At 41.4% G+C, this 21930-nt stretch overlaps 1 protein-coding gene across 1 annotated transcript in view; it reads right to left on the bottom strand.

Moving 5' to 3' along the window:
• Positions 1-21930, bottom strand: part of ADCY1 (adenylate cyclase 1) — a 1911278-nt gene that overhangs the window by 781723 nt on the left and 1107625 nt on the right. Inside the window, exon 9 of the mRNA XM_044065602.1 lies at positions 12645-12800. Coding sequence (XP_043921537.1) covers positions 12645-12800 — 156 coding nt within the window. The remainder of the gene's footprint in view (positions 1-12644; positions 12801-21930) is intronic.

Genomic DNA, 21930 nt, shown 5'->3' with positions numbered 1-21930 from the left:
ACTGGCTCGTGATTCCATTCAACAACTTAAAAGTCATTGCTTATCGGACAGTTATTAGCAGCCTGGCACACAAACTATACATCAGGATCTGAACCGCTAGGCATTATGCTGCTTTGTTCAGTTCTTTTACTCCCTTCATAATACCTACTGTATGTTAATTAAAAGGATTAAACTATTTTACTTAACAAACATACAAGACAAATGAGCAGCATTATACCAATTAAGGGAATTGTTCAGTCACATGGGATTTGAAAACTGAGGGAGTCAACACAGACTGCAGTTTCAGTTTCCCACAGACACAGCACTATACCCTTCAACAGTGGCTGTAATTGAAGAGATTGATAATCAAAACTATTTCCATTTTCATTCTAAGTCAAAATGATCAGACAGCAACACAGAAAAAGAAGTTATTAGAAACTGTAATAAAGCAGAGCATCCTCTCTAACTCATTATTCTAGCATATACACAAGAATTTAAATTCCCATGCAACTAGAGTAAAGCTATATTCTTCCTGAATACACAGTAGATTTATTTTCATTTTTGTCACAGGTAAAAGGTTTTGACAATACACAAGGAAATAAGAATTATATTTCGTAAACAATTTTAGGATAAAAATTCAGTCTTTCAGTGATGGAATAGCTGCATTCTATATTACAAAGAAATGTAGATTGACAGCGGGTAACGTATGGCCTTACTTACATTTTCTGCCTAGTTTACTACCATTTTGATAAACTACATGTCCTACAATAAAATATACAGCAAATGAGCGACTGGAGAACACATTCAATGGAATATTACAACAAGAACTGGTAAATGCTGAATGGAAATTAGCCAATAGTATTTCCATTCAAAACGTTACTTCGCCCAACCAGTTAGTCTCAAATCAGTGCTCTGTAAGTATTTTAAAAAATGCTAATTAAATCTACTAACACTCTGATACATATTCCATACTAAATCTAATCATCTATGATGAGTATACCTATATATATATATATATGTGTGTGATAGATACATACACACACACACACACACACACACACGGTACTCCAGCGACCGAACAAACACACACCGGCCCAAAACACCCTACCTGGTACTCCAGCGACCGAACAAACACACACTGGCCCAAAACACCCTACCCGGTACTCCAGTGACCGAACAAACACCTATCCAGCAAGCCCACAATCCAAACACCTACCTGCTGCCTTTGTCCCAAAGCCCGTGCAGTCGACTGAACACCTACCCACTAATCCAGCAAGCCCACAAACTCCAGCGACTGAACTAACACCTATCCAGCAAGCCCACAATCCAAACACCTACCTGCCGCCTTTGTCCTGAAGCCCGCGCAGTCGCACACTGACAGTCCCGCCCCGCGAGAGCAGCTCAGTCCTCCTCATTGGCTCTGACTGCGGCTGAAGCAGTCCGGAGCTCCTCTATTCTGTGCGGTTGTCATCGCACAGATTTCTGGTATCTCACAGCAATGATTGCTGGGTACCTCTTAATCCATATCCGGACTGCCGATAAAGGCAGTCTGAGCTCAAATTAATTTTTTGTTTTGCAGATATTTTTTTCTGTTTTTCTAGGTGGGAGGGCTGCAGTCCGGCAGTCCGATAGGACAAGCCGCCCCTGGACACATTATAAAATGGTTTCCTTCTCATTTTGAATGAAAAAAACTGCATGGATTGTTAAAATACATAGAGCAAAAGCAACTGACAACAATCAAATCCAGTAATTTAGCAAGATGCAATGCCTGTACTACAAAATGCATTCAATGTGGATTCCAAAATAGGCACCAAATAACATGAAATGCAAGGAATAGAGAACTCCATGTACTAATGGTTGTGAGTTTAATCACACATGCTTCTTACACAAGTAGCAGCAGGGAATAAAATCCATGAAGTTCTATTGCTTGGCGAAGATAAACACTAAGCTAATTAACATCTCAAAAAAGACTGAATAACTCTGTTTAGTAATCCTTTCTATAGAAACTAGAAGTCAGGAGAAGGCAGGTCAAAAAACATTTAGAAGATACCTTTCTTTGAAAATAACAAGCCACAAGCTAAAATAATGAATAGCCCAACCAAAAAGGTGTTGTGAGTAGATCAGGAAAAAAGGACCGTGATTAAAAGGCTGAAACTTCCTGTTGATAACCCTCCCCCATCCTACACAGACAAGTCTCGAGCATGCTCAGAATTACACACTGCTCAAGGTAAACATTGCAGAATGTAAACAAAAATGCTCGGATTATCCCTTTAAAGGGGTTGAATTGCCATTAGGCTTCACGTCTTTGTTAGTTGTACATGTTGACACCATGCAGCCTCTCCACAAGGGTGCCAGATGAAGGCATGAATCACAGCTGGCTCCCACACATGTTTGGACATAGTTCTTGCACAGGCTACTGCCAGTGAGAATAAGACTGAGATGGCGACTGTAAGAGAAGGAAGACATGAGAAAATTCATCAATACATGGGAATAGTGGAGGCCATAGAAAATACCATGATGATCCTCATGCAGAGTATGACTGCTCACACAGCATGTGTATCAGTCTCTCTCCATTTACTTGTGTGGACTTATTAGATACCCATAGCTGACACAACTGTGCAGGCCACAGGTCCACGTGTGGAGACCATGTTCTGCATGCACCACTGGTGGCCCAGGTAGGTCCAGCATCCATAGATATTCTTCCAGAAGTCCACGAGCTGAACATTGTCAGACTTCAACATCAAATGGAAGGATATTCACAGTCAAGCTCATGACCTCAGAGCTCTTTCAAGGATCTCTGTTGTATCAAGTAGGTCACACCACATAGTGGCTTAATGTTAACCTCTCGTGGCAGCATTCAGTCCCATTCCCCTCAGACCATTCCTAATGCTATAATTAGGGGCACATTATGTATGATACAGTCCAGATGTGACCTGCAGACATAACTTTATATTCTGAATCCAACATCCACCCCACCCCCCCCATACCCCAACCAGTGGCAACAACAACTAAACAAAGAACTTCCACAAGTTAAGAAAATTTATACAGGAATTACCTTCAATAAGAAAGAAAGAAAATATGCAATTATGCACTTACCTGTAAGGAGAAAGGAAAACAATGAAATGCACTTACCAGTAAGGAAAGAAGAAACAATACTTACTCAAAAAAAAACACAGTTTAAACTACCAAGGACCATATGAGAAAAAATTCAGTAGATAACCATCATAAAATTTATTATTAGGTCTGCATCTACATGAAGAGTCATTTTGCTGTCAGACATGCTCTGTTTGACAACCCAACCCATTCATTCTAACAATGACCCCCACCCCCTGTATGCCTGTCAGTTGTGTAACCGTTCAATTTGAAAATGAAAATGGCTGTGGCAACATTCACTATGCATTTATTTGTGGTATGTGGAGTAATGTCTGATGCATGGTGTAAGTCAATATGTACTGAACATCATAGCCTACAGGAAACACTGCATGTACCAAGTTTTAAGTTTGCAACTTTACGCGGTCACATAGAAATTTCCATGGCCCATATCTGTGGACTACATGACACCACTACTCTTGTGTTGTTTTGTGCTACACACGAGCCTGTCTGAGGGCCTGCTGTGCAACTCCTGCTGCTTTCTGATGGCCATTATCGGTATCCTCAATGGTACAAGGGTCATTTGGCACAATAGAGGGAGCTGAACAACTTGTAGGAATATCAGCTGGCACTAGCTGTGGCACTGTTAACAGTAGACCAATGCAGAATGATAATGTGCAGAATGCAGGAAATAGAAACTCTTCATGCAGTAGCAGAGTCATGCTGAACAGTCCCCAGTGGAAATGAACATTAAAGTGGCCGAAAATTTGCTCACTGTCACTAACCAAGGTTCTAGTGGGTAGCATGTATCACCAGAAAAATTTAATATGGGTTGAGGACATGAAGAGGGGATGGCAAACCATTAATACAGTACTCAATATGTATGCAAAATGGTATGGAGTATTTGTTGGTTTAGGGTGAGCTTACAATCAAGGTGTCCATGATGTATCCTACCATTCAGGAAGTGGTAGTACCTTGAACTTGTAGGTCATATGTGGGAAGCAGGGGCAATGCCAAGATGCTGGCCTGATAGAGATACATACATCACACATATTACCTAGTAGTTGATGTAATGGTAACCCTTCCTATTGTGGAACCTCTCCTTCATGGTCAGGTAGGCCCCCTGATAGCCACATGGGTGCAATGCACTTCACAAAGCATCCCTGGAAAGAATGCCATATTACAGTAGGCATGCATGGTTGTAACTCATTCTTCTGGTGACTGTGGGAAAAAGATATGCTCATCTGCATTGGCTAGGGTACCATCAAAGCTCTGTTGTAGTATCCATAAGTATCCATAAGGCTGAAACCTGTGAGATAGCCAATGTGTGCCTAGTCTGTCTCTAACAGATCCCTATAAGCAAGTACTGTGAGGGCTATACATACCTTGGCAAAAACAGGAGTAGTAAGGACACACATTCTGCTATTTCCAAATCCCTGGAAATGTCCCTTTCCACATGAAAGGGGACAACCAACTTCTATACTCAAAACTGGAATGTGTTACCTGTTGCCTGTAATGCCTTTCCTTGGGCACCAAGCACTGCTCAGTCAGTGCACTGTGCTGCAGTACTGAGAGATATGCATTTCAGTAAGAGAAGCAATGAAACTTGCAACCAGACCAAACATCTTTGCTGACTGTGAAGTGGGTAGAAATAGTGGTACTTGCTTTTTGAGAATGGTTAAGGTGTTTACCTTGCAGACACAAAGTGCAGAGTTTGATTCTCACAGGGGGTAAGTGGCTAAACTTAAAATGGCCCATGAGGACAGTTAGCTTACTACTTATCTATGGCTTTACTGAAAAAGCTCACCTAGACTCTGCCACAGCTTGCTGTGAGCGAAAGGTTAGTTTGTTTTTAATTTCTTGTATTTTGTATTAATTTATTGCTTTTTTCTATTTTGTATACTGTGATTTGTTTTCTTTACACTGTTTTACTTGTATTCTGCTTTTAATTGCATATTAAAACTTGAAAAGAGACCACAGCTCTGTCTCTTGTGAGTCAGTTAGAATTGTTACTGTTGTCTTAAACACCACTGTCTTCCTAGTTGCCTCCTCTTATGTTCATTTGACCATAAATCTCCTTCCCTCTCTCCTTTCACTGGCTGGTGTGAGCAAGCACAAAATTATCATTTTGTAAAATCACTCACCTTCAACTATTTAAATTTGATGGCCATCCCACTGTGTTCCATAGTACCAGAATACAAAAGTGCCCACCCCCTTTCAATCTATCTTGCTCTTTTAAAAACGGTGGCTCTCCACTTAGACAGCTAAAAATGTTAAGTTACCCACTTTCTCATTTAACTGCTTAGTGCACACTGCAGTGTGTAGGATAAACCATTTATTTTATCTTACCTTTAAACATCTATTGCAAGACCACCAGTTATTGGAGAACACACATTCTGCCTCTCAATAGTCATCTTGGGATTAGTGCTTCTGTTTTCTCCTGGTGAGAGAAGGAGTATAGGAACATTATTTCCTGGAGACTGATGATCACCAGAAAGCCTAATTGCTTTATAGGTGACAGCTTGGAATATGTGCTTATATTCTGGTCCTAGTGAGATTACGAGCAAAGTGCATTGATTCCTGACTGTTTCTGGTTGGAGAGTGAGTGTCTGTGCTTAACATTCCTGATTGGTCTGGTTGCTATTCGAGACATCTACCAGAAAAAAAGCTACAAGCCTACAGACCCTTGCATCATCTAGAACAAGACTGTGGATCATCACATCATCACCAATCAGACTGTGGCCTGCTTCTCTTCTTGGGATTGGTGCTGATATTTTGCCTCTGGTGAGAGAAGCAGCAAAGGAGCATTGTATCCCAGCAGAATGAAGCTGTGGTGAGACCAGTATTAGCAGTAGCCATTCGTGTGACTCCCCTCTTTTCATCATTCTTGACAAGCTAATTCTTTGTTTTCAGTAAGTACTGCTTGATTTATTTCTAACTTTAGAATATCTGCCTAAATTCTTCATCCTTAAATTGTCAGGGTCTACATATTAGTTTCCCTTTAAGTGTTTGGCAGTGGTCTGTACATACTCAGACACCTTGAGTAACATTTTTCCTGTCAAAGCACTGTTGAATTTTCTCCAATACCTACTTGCACACAGGAAAACTAGTTTGCAGTGATAAGCACTGATCACATAGTTGCAAACCGGATACTCCTGACAGTGATCGATATTGTCACTCCAGCAGTCTAATCAATAAAAAGGATATGTTGCTGTGGATATGAACTTTCCTACTGTCTCCATTACTGGCTTGGTGGATATGGCCATCCAGAGGGAATGTAGAAATTGCCTCATGTTTACTGACAACCAGTTAATTCTCAAAATGATATGGTATGTGAGAAATGTATTTACATGATGTCACTGGAGGCAAAGCTCTCACATAAAAGTATTCCTAATGTCAATAATGTTGTCAGTAGTACACATGCAGCACCCATCATTCACAATTCAAAGCAGACATATGAATCAACATATGCTGAGGCACTTACATGTAACCTTCCTTAACAACAAAGACCTCCTAGACCCTCAGCAGCCCAAATGTGCTCTTTCAAAACAACACCCACATCAACACACAGAAAAACATCTCATGGAGCCTCTACCTCTAAGCCCATAAGGCAAGTCACCACACAATCCAACATTCTAGTCATTAGAGACTCCATTGTGAGACACACTGATGTCCCTCTCACCAGGCTGAGTAAGGAGAAAGTTATGGTCAGTTGTTTATCAGGGGCTAGGATCTGTCACATTACGCATGCACTCAGGTCACTGGACCACAATTACCAATATGACTCTGTTATAGACCATGTGGGAGTAAATGACCTGAGATGTACCTCCCTAGACTATATGAAAAGAGACATCATGGAATTCTTGGAATGTGTGTCTCAGGCTGGTATGAGCCTAGCATTGAGCAGCATTTTACCTTCTCCAAGGATGATGCCACAATACGAACAAAAAAATGATTGACTTCAATAATTGGCTTAGCTATTAGTGTCATTCTAAGGGGGTGCAATATTTGTCAGCATGAAAAGAGACAGTCAGACCATGCTGCTTTGCCAGGGATGATCTGCACCTTTCCCCTCTAGGCTTTTGAATATTGGCTAAAACATTGTCTTCCCCCATAGTGCCTTTTTAGGCAATGCCAAACTGAAAGTACTGCTGACATAGCAAATCAAAACCAAGAAAATCTAAAGGTTTACTGCTCAATGCTAGGAGTCTAAACAAAAAACTCCACTCCCTAGAAGCTCTCTTTACCCTAGAGAATGCTGACATCTGTGCGGTCACTGAGACATGGTTTAAAGCCAAGGAGAGCACACCAACAGTGCAAGGTTATAATGCCTTCCACACATTTAGGCCAGCTACTTCACAGGCAGGGACTAAAGGTGGAGGTGTCTCTTCACATTAAAATTAAATATACTTCAAGACTGGTCAAACAGGACAATGCACTTGAACTGCTCCATGTTCAAATTACCATAGAGCCAATACAACTTCCTTGCAAGCTATAGGTCCCCCTGTTTGACCCAGGAAACCCACACCATGTATTTAAACTTATTAGAAACACTAACCATCCAGCCCAATACCATATTCATGGGGGACTTTAATTACCCCACTATTAACTAGGAATCATATATGACACCTGGATTTTGTAAACACAAACTCCCTGGAGCAGATAGTAAATGCACCAACCAGGGCTGCAACCATACTGATCTGGTCCTCACTGATATGGGAGACTGCCGCACACCCCCTACCGTAATTCCTTCCCTGGTAAGGTCAGATCACAAACTGGTGTCCTTTGAAGTAAAAATAAATCCTGGACCCCCAACTGAACCTGGAATATTCAGGAACTATTCTAAGCCTAATCTCCTGCTATTAAGTGAGAACCTGGCAAAATGTCAAGCCCCCATAAACTCTGAGGACACTTCTGCCTATGCAGAACTGTTCACAAGAACCCTGTACAAGCATGTTAATACCTGCATAGATCCAGCTGTACCACACCAGGAAGAAGTACAAAATAACTCAAAAAACAAGCCACCCTTGTGGAATCACAAAATCAATTGGCTGTATAACAGGAGGAAGAAAACCTAAGGGGCTGAACTTGGAAGTCTTTCACAGTCTGCATAAAACTGGTTTTGTCTTCCATTTTTTTAAGAACAGCCTCAGCTTTAGGTCCAAAGAGGAATTCTTTGTCAAGGGGAGCAACAAGAAGATTAGAGTCAACATGGTCAGGAAGAGATTTTTCCCTAAGCCATGCATGCCTTCTAATAACTGCACCAGTGGCAGCTGCTGGCTAGATGACTCCACAGCATCATAGCCACAGTGTAAGGAATGCCTAGCTCCCTATGAACTGGAGTGGCAGAAATCCAAAAGTTCTTTAGAAAGGTTTTTATCCCCTTTTATTTTAGCTGATCCAGAATGGTTTGGTGATATTTAATCATGTGAAACTGACAGTTGAGGGCTCTCATAGCAAGGGTGGCTGATGTATAAACTTTTTTCTCAAATCTATCAAGGGCCCTGCTCTCTTTATCCATAGGTAAAGGGTTTGTAGAGGAACTGGCTCTATCCCCTTTGGGTCATGGGGCCCCAGGTGCTTGCCTAGACCTAACTATGGAGATAAGGTCTTCTGCTAATCTAATTAAGTCCTGTTGGTATCCCTGAGAAAGAGAGCCAGTAGGCCTAGGCAAAGGCCCTGTAGCAGTATTTCTCTTAGGAGTTGCTTTAGCCTTGGGCCTAGGGACATCTGACATCCTGACACCTGTCCCACTGGAAGAAAGATGAACTGGTATAGGTTGAAGCTACAAAGAAGTGTCACTGGGAAGAGTGCTCTTTGGAAGCTGAGGCCTGCTGAGCAGTCCCAGACCTGACCAGTGAAGGACCTGATGGCATTTGAGACTCTGTACGGGTCTCAGAGGCCTGCAGCATCACCTCAAACAGAGAAGGGGGCTACAAAAGCACCTCGCCTTCTAAAACAATCACAAGCCTAGAGGGACAGACAGACAGGGACTGGCTGTCTCTCAAGAGCCTAAGCTTAGGTCTCTTTTCTTTTTCCCCTTATGCCTAGCCTGCTCAACCTCCGGATGACCGTTGGATGCCATAAGATGTTGATGAGAAGATTCAAGACTAAGGGATCTAGCTAAAATCTTAGCCCTATGCCTGATCATCCTAGATTTAAAGTGGGTACAAAAACAGCAATTAAGGAAGTCATAATCTGACCCTAAGCAGGTGACACAAAGTAAGTGGAGGTCTCTGTGTGGGATTTGCTTACCACAGCGGAGACAATTTTTTTACTTTATCTGACATGACTTTAAAGCAAAAGAAAAGAGTTCCCCAATGGGGTACTTATCTTTTCAATGACTTCTCTCTGGTATGGACTGACTGACAACTGAAACACTGCTTTAGGCTCAGAAGTCAAGACATCAACCTATGCTTATCTTACATATGGGCTGCCAGTATGGCATGGCTTCAGGCATCCAATGCCACTACGGTTTTTAACATTTGCTGTTCAAACCAAAGCAACCTATGCCACAAAGCTGAAATGTATCACTTGCTTATAACTGTGCCTGTCAAATATATAACACACCATGCAAATGATTCCATGACAAAAAAGAGAAAAGCAAAAATAAGCTTTCAAAAAATAACGGTAAGCCAGTATATCAGTCATTCATTGCAGTGACTTCTCCACTACCAATCATCTCTTTCAGAACCTCTTTATATGCATGTATAGTTCATTAAATGAGACAAAGATATTAACATTCTTCTTCTAAACAAAGCTGGTGCCCCTAGGAAGCCATCCTTAGGATGACACAAGTATGTTTTACAAATGGGGGCCATTTTGAAAGCTGTTTACCTAGAGTTGCATCATTTATTATTTATATTAGATAAGCTCACTCCTTCTTGTCTCTGTAGTTGACTTTCCATGACAGACACCTGTATTAATGAGGGATCTATATCAGAAATATAAGACCCAAAATCCAAAGTCATGCAATTTTAGAAACTAAACTCTGACTGTAACAGAATTATAGTGAATATCAAATCTAGACGTCAGAACATTAAAATCAGTTTTGCACTGGGGAAGTGGCTTTCACTCCCCAGCAACCCCTCAATATTTCTGCTGTTTATGTATTCTGAAATCACTGTACCTTGACGTATGTATAATATTTCAGGGTTCAGGTGTCATTTATGGGTTTGGAAGGAACACAGATTCGCAGTAATGGACAAACTAAATTTCTTTGCCATGCCCCTGCATGTGGGCAGTGAAAAATACAGATCAAAATGCTGAAGCTGCAAGGGCATGCATGGAGTGCCAGTTGAAACTCTAAGGGACTGCAACTGCACTTCTCAGAAATGCATAGCTGTTGAAACTGTGAATGTTATGGTAAATAGTGTGGTATTCTCAGAAAAAGCAGTCTTGGAGCATGGGTACTGATGATTTAAGGGGCAACCTGACACTCAAAATATTTTAAATGCAAGTTTCAGGATTCATGGTTATTTCTCTGAGTGATAGTCTATGATTTGAAGTCTATGGACTTGCAGGACTGTGTCTTGAATTTTTAAAGGGAGTCTTTTTACTTCCTCCTTCCAACCTAAACAACAAAGCTTTCAAATCTCAGCAGTCATTATAACAAAGACAGTGATAATGAAAACATACACAAAAAATCATCTGTGTCCAGAAACAACTGCTGCTTAGTAGAAAGAAAAATCCTTCACTATAATTAAAAGAAAATGATAGTTTATTTTATTTTGTGTGAAAATACAGCAAAATAGTTGAGTAATGATGGCATGGCAGAGGATTCTTCATACACTTTCTAATGAAAACTATGAGAGCTAAGGGTGTGTTTGCACTTCCCTGTTTACACCAAGAGATATTCTTCTTTTTATATCAAGCATTAAAAGTATTTGGGAATTATATGCAGAGAGAAAAGTAAATAATCCACTTATAAAAAATGACAACCCAGTAAAACAAAATCATATATTACAGAACGCATGACTGTTATTGCTGTTTCTTGAAGTAAAAGCGTATACAATTTAAATTACTTATAATCAACAGTACACACAAAAAGACTGAACAGTATCACCATTAATTCTTTGTTACTAGTTCTTAAAGTCCATATGATATTCTAGTCGTTTTTAGCAATTATTTGTCAATGCTGAATGTACACTTAGATGGACGTAAAAAGTAGTTATGCTGTTAAAGATGTATGGAAATAAAATGAAAAAGTATGAAGTAGTTTGCAAGTACCAATTCATTGCAGTTAAAATTCTATATTGCACAAAGTCTGTGGGTAGCAGGCAAAATAGTAATAATATCCATTTATAAACCAGTGTGCACACTGTCCATTTTCAGTGGCAACCCAGCAGTAATATATAGTTAAGTGACTTCCTCAAGATCACAGAGCAGGCAGAGGAGGGCTGAGGGAATCAAACCTTGTTTCACAGGAACAATAACACAGCGTTATCTTGCTGCACCAACTGTCATACTATTATCTGACAATCTAGTTTTATTCATTATTACATGTAAATTGTACTGCTTAGTAAAATTAGACACAAAATACTGGATTATATTCTGTATGAAAATTGTGCTGTTAGTGTGGTAACATGCTATTAGTAAAAATTATATATATTCTTGCATTTTCTAAGAAGACAATGTCCGAAGATGGTATCGTTTGTAGTTCAGAAGCAATGACTTGCTGTAGTCTCAGTTTACTTTCACAGATATACCATTACTTCTCTGGTATGAAGAAGTGCTACACTATTACTTAAGTGCTAGTATGCTGCCTTTCAAGCTAAATATTATTCTATGAAAAAGTAACAGTTTTTATACATAATAAAAATATTTTAAGAATGGTACTCAACAATCAATTATGTTCATTTTCAGGAAAGTACAGTGGAAGGCAGCATAGAGTACCAATTGAGAGATACAAGCTAGAATTTCTTTTTGTTTTTTTAGCTGACTGCAGTTATACATGGGAGAGATTATATGCATGCAGATGTAGGTGTAGGCCGCAAAAGCATTAGTCAGAATTGCTGCTGATCATCTCCAGTGTAAGCCAACATACAGTGCTGACAAATATACATTTATTGAGTGCCCATTTGGCACATACTTAGGTCCTGACTTCATATGGCATGGAAAGAAACTATAGTATTAGAAGCAAAAATATAAGATGAAAGACAAAGGGGCAGATTCCAAAATGCTTTTCTTCTAAACAACAATTTTGAAGTCACAATTGTCAATGTATTACGTAGTAGAAAAATGATCATTAAGGTGTCTATTTAATAGTCATTCGGATATTTTTTTCCTTGTACCTATTATTTTTTATTTATTTTTTTATTTTACATTTGTTGACCAGCAGAGTCCAACTGGATTACAAGTCCATTTTCAGTGGAGGCCCGGGGAGAAAAGCCCCAAGAGAACATTTTTTTACAAAACATAGCTTAAGGACAGACTTTTGACATACAATTTCCATAGAAGAGACTTTGACATACACATTTTGCATTGTTGATTGTGCATAGGTTATTTTGTCTTTTATAATTTATTCTGAGACTGTAACATTCATTAGTGTTTTGTTTCATTTATTTATTTTTTACCTTATCATCTTTACTAGTCATGACACTAGAGGAAAAAGGAATCTCAGCTCTGAAAACTTTTCGACAATGCATGAGCTGAATGAGCAAATAGCACACAGTCTTAAACTTCATCCTTTTAGCAGGTTTGATGTCCGACAAAATGAGGCCCGGAAATATCTAAAGGAACAAAAGAAAAAATAATTAAGTTATTGCATTACTAAAATATTAAATCCAATTCACTAACCTAGCAGAAAATTAAAAAAAAAATAAAATTTCAAGCATTTCATTTAAAAAATATATGTAAAAAATATAAACAACTTACTATAAAAAAGAGCCAGCCAGCAAGTTAGAAAACCCCTGTAAAACTGATTTCAACTAAGATGTATTTTCGGTTCCAGTTAAGTCATACATTATCGACTTCTCAAAGAACTGTGAATTTGGAGAACTGTAAGAAACACATCTTATTTTCAGTAAGGAATTGCTGGCACAGTTATTTCATATTTTATTTCGAAAAAATTTGAATTGATTGTTTTACACCTACTCTTAAGTACCTATGGTTCTGTCATTTATCCGGTATTTGCTATACAGCTATTGGCTGTTTGAGCAGTTTTTTTCCATCTCTTTTAACTTTCTGGTTTGAAAGCCGCACTTGCACCTGTTTCCTGCCTTTCCTATAACTAGCCTAGTCTGGTTACAGAGTTGCTGTATCCAGGATTGTTAGTAAGCTTCTGAGCCCCCCAAGCCTTTCTGTGTTGGAGGGAAGCCTTCTAGCTTATCAGTGGGAGTGGTAAGCACTAGGTAGCCTATCCTCCATGGGAAAAGTGAGTTTTTCCCAGAAATTGTAGTTTATTGGCCATTTGGGCAGTCTAACATCTCTTTCAACTTGCTGGCTTAAATGCCTGCGTTTACACTTGTTCCCCGCCTTTCCTGTAACTAGTCTAGTCCAGGTACAGATTTGCTGTATCCAGGACTCTTTGTAAGCTTCTGAGCCCCCCCCCCAACCCTTCTGTGTTGGAGGAAAGCCTTCTAGCTTATCAGTGGGAGTGGTAAGTATTAGGTAGTCTATCTACCACAAGAGGAGTGGTTCCTGGCCCAGAAATTATAGCTATTGGCCGTCTGGGCAGTTTTTTCCATCTCTTTCAACTTTCTGGTTTAAAAGTCGCACTTGCATTTGTTTCCTGTAACTAGCCCAGTCCAGATGCAGAGTTGCTGTATCCAGGACTGTTGGTAAGCTTCTGAGCCCCGCAAGCCTTTATGTGTTGGAAGAAAGCCTTCTAGCTTATCAGTGAGAGTGGTAAGCACTAGGTAGCCTGTCTACCACAAGAGGAGTGGTTCTTGGCCCAGAAATTACAATTTATTGATCATTAGGACAGTTTGTCCATCTCTTTCCACTTTCTGGTTTAAAATACCACATCTGCGCTTGTTTCCCATCTTTCCTGTAACTAACCTACTGGGAGGCACTAGAAAGCCTTAAACTGATACAAGCCTTCTAGCTTAGAAGAGAGACTTTGGAGTGATCAAGTATCAGTTTTCTGTACTTCCCTGCTGTACTTAACTGTTTTCCGCCTAAACGCCAATTTTCCAGTGTTTATTGTGATTTAAAAGCTTTGTTTTTTTTCACGTATTGTACTTATTTGACTGCCTGCACTTTTAAAAAGTCATTTGTTTAACTGTTGTAGGCTACACACTAAAGTGCGATAGCCTTTTCTGATAGTTTATAGTCGTTTAAAGCTGTTTTAAGTATATTTGTTTTACTGTTTTTGCCTTATCTTTTCAAAAAAAAAAAAAATCCTTGTTTCCCGCCTTTCTAAGCTAGTATAGTCCACTTTTCAGGCTAGTGCTGAATTCAGGACTGTTACAAGTTCCTAAGTTGCCCATACCTTACTTGGATAGAAGGAAGTTTCTCTGTTCACCTGTGAGAGAGGGGAGCTTTGAGGAGCCTATCTGTCCCTGGAGGAGTGGTTCCAGCCCATAAGTTAGTAGTTTATTGGCCATTTTTGAGCTAATTTCTCTCTCTTTCATTTCCCGGCTATAAAAACCGCGTTTGCACGGTTTTGCTCGCCGGGCAGCGCCGATTAGCTATGGTTAAATTATTCCCGGCTCCACTAAGTCTCCTCTTCAGTTTTCCCTTGAAACTAGTCTAACTCTCAACCTAAGCACTCAAAAAGCATCCTACAGCCCAACACTTGCTCAGACCTAATAGCAAGCACTAATATACCCTGACACTTGATTGTCCAACAGGGCAAGGCTCTTTATTCACCCCTCACCAACCAAGCAACTAAGCAGCTCACCCTACTATCCAGGCATGACCAAAGGGCAATTTCAGGTGTATTCTCCAGTACAGCTGGTGAATCTGAGTATCCTGAGGCAATGTTACAACTGCCTCATGTACACAGACCACCCTCTCCTCCTACCATAAAACACTAACATATGCGAGAGATGCAATTATACAGCCAAACTGGAGGCTAAGCTGTCTCCACCAAAGACTGGAACAGACAGTCAAGAGGAGAAGGTTAATACTTGCACCACACCTCTAGCCACACATAGACCTACTAAACCAGCAATGGCAAAAATACACATAAATACACAAAATCATACTCGGGGGCTCTAAATAAAAACCTGCAAAAGCATCAGAGACCTCCAAAGCAGATACTCAAACAACCTGCACCTCCCGTCACAAACCAGGCAACACATAAAACACAAAACCAGTGTGCCACACAATCACAGCCCTTAAGGTGAAATAACATACCTCACACACTAGTAATAGGTGACTCTACAGTCAGGCACACTGACATCCCACTCACTAGGCTGGACAAGCAGAAGGTTACTGTTAGCTGCCTGTTGGGAGCCAGAATCCGCCACATAACACAAGCACTCAGGTTACTCCAGAACAAGTACAAATATGACTCTGTCATTGTTCATGTTGGTGTGAATGACCTGAGATGTACCTCCCTGGACTAGATGAAAAGAGACATGGAAGAGCTCTCTGATCATGCAGCCCAGGCTGGTATGACCCTGACCCGGAGTAGCATCCTGCCCTCACCAAAAATGATACCTCAGTATAAAGAAAAAATTATCAATTTCAACAATTGGCTAAGCTGCTGGTGTCATTCAAAGGGGATCCAGTGTCTGTCAGCCTGGGACGACATGCTCGACAAGCCACATTGCTTCGCAAGAGATGGCTTGTACCTGTCACCCCTAGGCTTTTGAATACTGGCCAAGGCTCTTGCTGCCCCCATAGTGCCTTTTTTAGGCAAAGCTCAAAAGTCAAACCCACCTCCGCAAACAGCACAATTAACAAAAAACTGAGGGTTATGCTACTCAACACCAGGAGTTTCAATCTCAAAATGCACATGCTCGAAGCACTCCTCAGTATGGAGAATGTCGACATCTGTGCAGTAACTGAAACCTGGTTCAAGGCTCCAGAGAGCATCCCAGCACTACCGGGCTACAACTCATAAAACATGTTTCGGCCACAGAACACGGACTGAAACACAAAAGGAGGGGGTGTATCCATATTAATCAAGGATACCTACACCTCCAGGTTAGTGGCGCAGCATGATACTTCTGAGATCATCCATGTGCAACTAACATCGGGCAAATCTGCAATGCAAATTCTGGCCTGCTACAGATCACTCTCCATGACCCAGGACCATCATTCCACCTTTCTGGAGACACTGGAAAACATGAAGGTCTTACCGAACACCCTGATATTGGGTGATTTCAATTACCCTACCATTAACTGGGAAAACTACTCGAGTACAAACTCCCAGGCCCAGCACTTCCAGGAATTCATCAACTCAAACTCCCTGGATCAGCTGGCAACTCTCCTACCAGAGGTGAAAACATACTGGACTTGATCATCACCAACATGGGCGACAGGTGTTCCACACCAGAGGTCAACCTGTCACTGGTTAGATCAGACCATAAACTAATCACTCTGGATGTCCACACTGCACCACCACCCCCAACCAAGGAAACCACAGTAAAAAACTTTTCTAAAGCAAACATCACCTTACGTAAGACAGAGGCAGTAAGTTTCACAGCCCCCACGCTAAAGGATAATGAAGCCCAAGATGCAGAAACCTTTACAAATGCACTCTATGAGCACCTACAAGGATGCATGGATTGTGCCAATCCATAGCAAAACCAAAACTCACTCCTCTAAGAGAAGGAAACCAGTCTGGTGGACCGCTGCCATTAACAGGCTATACAATAGGAGGAAATAGTTCAGAAAAAAAGCAAATCCCAAGAAGAAAGACATCCCTGATCAGTATCAGTAAGAAACTAAGGTCCCTCATAAAATCGTCCAAGGCTAACTTCTAAAGAAAAATAGCCAAGGATTCAAAAGATAACCACAAAGCCTTCTTTAGCTATGTTAAGACTAAGTGGCAACTCGCAGATATGCACTGAACTAGTGCAAAATAGCACAAAATATACTGACCCTACTGATATTGCCAACATCCTGGCAGATAGATTCAGTGCAAACTTCACCCCCCTCTCACCCCCAAAAGGGCCCACAACAATACCGGAAAAGTGTAGTGTCCCAGAAATCACAGACGCACAGCTGAAAACAGCCCTTTCAAAAGCCAAAAACACAGCATTAATGGGGACAGATGGTGTCCCAGGCTGCGTCTTGCATGAACTACAAAACGAACTAACCCCCCACCTAAACACGCTGTTCAGCCTCAGCCTCTCCACAGGCTATGTGCCCATAGAATGGTGCACAGCAACGGTTATTCCTCTCCACAAAGGAGGGGCCACAACTGACCCTAGTAACTATCGCCCCATAAGCCTGACTAGCCTGGTCTGCAAGGCTATGGAGCATATCATCATGGAACTCATTAACAAAGACATTGGTAACTTCCAAACACTTGACCTGACCCAGTTCGGCTTTGTTAAGGGCAAATCATGCCTACTAAACCTGGTTGACTTCTTTAAGACAGTCACCAAGGCCATAGACGAGGGAAAGGTGGTTCACACAGCCTACCTTGACCTCGCCAAGGCTTTTGACACCATTCCCCACTCGGGTATTACAGAAAAACTCACCAGCCTGAACATAAACCCCTACGTCAAGAGATGGGTTGCCAACTGGCTTACAGACAGAACTCACATGGTAAGAATAGCGGGCTCCAGGTCCGACTCTAAACCAGTCACAAATGGTGTCCCGCAAGACTTGGTCCTGGGACCCCTACTGTTTGGCATATACTTCTCAGAAGTACAGGCAAACACAGGAGGACTCTGGCTAACCAAGTTGGCTGATGACTGCAAACTAGGAGCCATAACTGATTCTCCGGCTGACATGGACATCCTCCAAAAGGGCCTTACTGAGACGGACACCTGGCGTCAAAGTCATGGCCTCAAGCTAAATGACAAAAAATGCATAGTCATCCCGTTTGGGAAAAACAAAACACCCACGAATTACCACATAGGTGGCAGCCCCCTTAATACAGAAGAGGTAATAAGAGATCTGGGGACCCAGGTAGATAGTAATCTCTCCTTTGACAATCATATTGCCAAAGTAGTTAGGAAATGCTTCTATGTGGCCCATCTAATTACTAAAGGGTTCGCATCTAGAAATAAAGAGGTTATAGTGCCCCTCTACTAGTCACTCATCAGACCCATCATAGAGTACAATGCTCCATTTGGAATGTACCTCACAAGACACTTCTAACAGCTGGAAAGACCACAAAAGTACCTCACCAAGATGATTACTGGCCTCAAACATATGTCCTATGCAGCCCAACTGAAAAAACTCTGGCTGTACTCTATGGCATATCGCTTACTCAGAGGTGATCTCTGCCTGACTTACAAAGCCATGTCCAACTCAGAATCGATGGATATGCACCACCTAAAGAAATCCAAGTTATTGTGAGCCACGCGGTCTAGTGAGTTAAACCTCACCACAACAATAAATAGAACATGCTGGAGGGATAGATTCCTGTCACAGAGACTCTCCATACTTTGGAACAAAATTCCAAACTATATTAGGCAGAGCCCCTCACTGACACTCTTCAAGAGAAACCTTGACGAGTGGATGGGTAACAGAAAATACACCCCTGGGATCACTTCATTGGCTCTGATTGACAGAGGATTAGTTAATTCATCAATGGGGTGGCGAAAGCAGACAAACTCTGGCTAGGCTTATAAATGCCCTTGGGCAGATAGCCTAGTACCTACCTATGAGAAAGAGACAAAGAGAACCAAAATGGGACAGTATGAAGTAATTAGCCATGCACAGATCACTTCGATAAGGTTAGGGAGGGCCTATGTTACACATGGATTGGGAGCCTATTTCAGAGAAAGAATTTTCTGAGACAACTGTCTCAACAAAATGTCCAGTTTATGTTGTCTGTAAAAATTAGGGCTTTAGAGCTAGTAGTTCTGATGCTGTTTATTTTGCAGATGTGCAAAAGGTTAATCTGACTGGGGTCCAGGGATGGACTGTATGCCAGGCACATATTGCCTCTCAGTAGTCCATAGGAGGCTGAGTATAGAGAGAGAGCACTGAGGAGATCTGCATAAACCTTTGTGTTTATGCCCCATATTCTTTTTGTAAGGAACCTTTGCGCACATTCCATTTGCTGCATACGTCTATGTCAAGTGCATACCGACTGGTGAATTTTACTTCCAGACAGGTCTGATGATGATCAAGTAAAGTGGTGTGATGACCTTTCTGGACCTACGTGCCATGCCCTTACTAGTAAGTTGATAAACATAGAAGGATTTCATGCTACCTTGGACACATTGGTTGAAGGCCAGACTACCATCTGTATGTGTTACCAGAGTCATGGGTCAACTCTTAGAGATATTACAATGATGATGTAATTTCCTGGGGTAGCTGACATAGGATTATAGGAAGTTACTAGACTATTGGCCGTGAGGCCCTTACAACCCTAAAAAAAAAAAAAAAAAGAATTTAGTCCATGTTCCAACAAGTCAGCACCCAATGCCCTTGCCCAGCAGGGATACAGGTGGAATTCCAGGGGTGTATTTTCTGTTCTCCATCCAGTTATCCAGGCTGCACTTAAAAAGGGTTAATGAGGTACTCTGCTTGATGTGGAGCAGGGGTCTGTTCTACCGAAGGGAGAGTCTCTGGGACACAAATCTGTCCTGCCAACAAGTCCTACTGATGTCACAGATCAGGTTGAGGTCACGCATGCGGGTTACTGGAGTGGAGCTTGACTTGCAGATATGCAGCAGTCCCATCAAGGTGGGGTCTGAGATGGCTTTCTTTGACAGACAGAAGTCACCTCTGAGGAGTCTGCAGGAGACTGAGTAGGGGGATAGGGCCTTTAGCCTATCTGTGTACGATAGATGTTTGAGGCCCTGGATTCTTCGTGAGGAACCTCTGTGGTATCTCCAGCTGCTGCATGTACTTTGTGAGGTACATGCCGAAAGGGGCATTGTACTCAATAATGGGTCTTATAAGGGAAGAATACAGGGATGTTGTGACTACCTTGCCCTTGGATGAGATACCCTTACTAACAAGGTGGGCCATGAAGAAAGCTTTCTGTACAATGGAGGCAATATGGTGGTAAAAAGATAGCATGCTATCTACCTGGATACCCAAGTCCCTCACGACCGATTGCGTGCTTATGACCTTGTTCATAATGTGATCATTTGTGGGGACGTCACTCTCCCTAAAGGGGATGATGATGCATTTTTTGGCATTTGGTACTATAATGTATTTCTTGGCATTGAGTTTTAATCCATGGCTTTGTCACCGGTCATTTATCTGTGTTAGACCCTCTTGCAAGATGTTTTCATCTTGATTCTATGACTGCTCACAGTTTGTAATCATGTGCAAACTTGGTCAGGCAGAGGCCTTTGATACTGGCCTTGACTTACAAGAAGTAGATGGCAAAGAGGAGTAGGCCCAGCACAGAGCTCCACTAATGACCTGCCTTTTGTGGATGTGGTCTCACCAATCCTAACTTCTTGAGTCCTGTCTGTGAGCCAGTTGGGTTATCTTGTGCATTATATACGGGCTTATGCCTAATTCTATACATTTGTTAACAATACCTGAGTGGGGTATAGTATCAGAAGCCTTAGTCAGGTCAAGATCGGCAGTATGCACTGTTTTACCCTCATTAATTGCCTTGATGACCTTCTAAAAGAAGTCCACCAGGTTCAGAAAGCATGAACTACCTTTGACAAAGTCAAACTGAGATGGATCCAGTGTCTGAAAGTCTCCTATGTCTTTTTTGGTGATTTCTATAATAATTCTGTGACTTTGCATACAAGAGTTGTCAGAATAATGGGCCTGTAGTTTCCAGGATCTGACAATGGTCCACCTAGAGGAAGAGGGATGACCATTGCAGTACTCCATTCTTGTGGCTTGAAACGAGTTCTGAGACTACAGTTAAATAGTAACACCAGTGGCCATGATACATCATATTTTACACTATTCGGGAGGCAACACAGGATATTATCGTGACCGAGTCTGCATTCTTGGCCTTAGAAAGGGCAGCCAGGACATGCTCTCTATCTAGTTAGCATCTACTGGTCTAAACATCTATAACTAGAGACAAGAGGAGACCTTCAGGAATAGGAATTTATTTTGTTTCTATTATTTTGTCTTTGTTGATCAGGAAAATCCAATTGCACATGGGCCAGGGTAGAAAAGCTCCATTATTATTATTACGAAAATAAAATTGCCAAAGATTCCAAAGACAACCACAAGGCATTCTATAGCTATGTCAAGAATCTAAATAGCAATACTCAGATCTACTCTGAGCTACAACAGAATGGCATGAAATATACTGATCCCAAGGATATTACCACTATCCTGGCAGATCGATTCAGTGCCCCCTCTCACCCCCTAAAGGGCTCATCTCAATACCAAAAGATTGCCAAATTCTGGTAATAACGGCCACACAGGTAAAAATCACACTCTCAAAAACTAAGAATACAGCATCCATGGGACCAGAAGACATCCCAGGCTGTGTACTACATGAACTGGCACCTCACCTAAGTGTCATGTTTAATCATAACCTCACCTCAGGCTTCATGCCCATTGAGTGGCACACAGCTACAGTTATTCCACTCCACAAGAGGGGATCCACCTTGGATCCTGGGAAATACCGCCCCATTAGTCTGACGAGCCTGATCTGCAAGGCCATGGAACGTATTATTATGGAACTTATAAACAAAGACAAAAAAAAATTCTATTTGGCTGCCTTCTTTTTCAGAATATACTTGATACTGATGGAATAATTTATTCCAGGTTCTTAGTTTCAAGCAGAGCAGCTAACAGAGTTCTTTAATATCCAAAACTGTTTCCAAATCAGTCCCTTGAGCATAA

This window comes from Protopterus annectens, chromosome 3.part0 (genome assembly GCF_019279795.1).
Source record: "Protopterus annectens isolate FY-2018-M chromosome 3.part0, PAN1.0, whole genome shotgun sequence".
NCBI lineage: Eukaryota > Metazoa > Chordata > Ceratodontiformes > Protopteridae > Protopterus > Protopterus annectens.
This window is presented reverse-complemented; position numbering and strand designations above follow the sequence as displayed.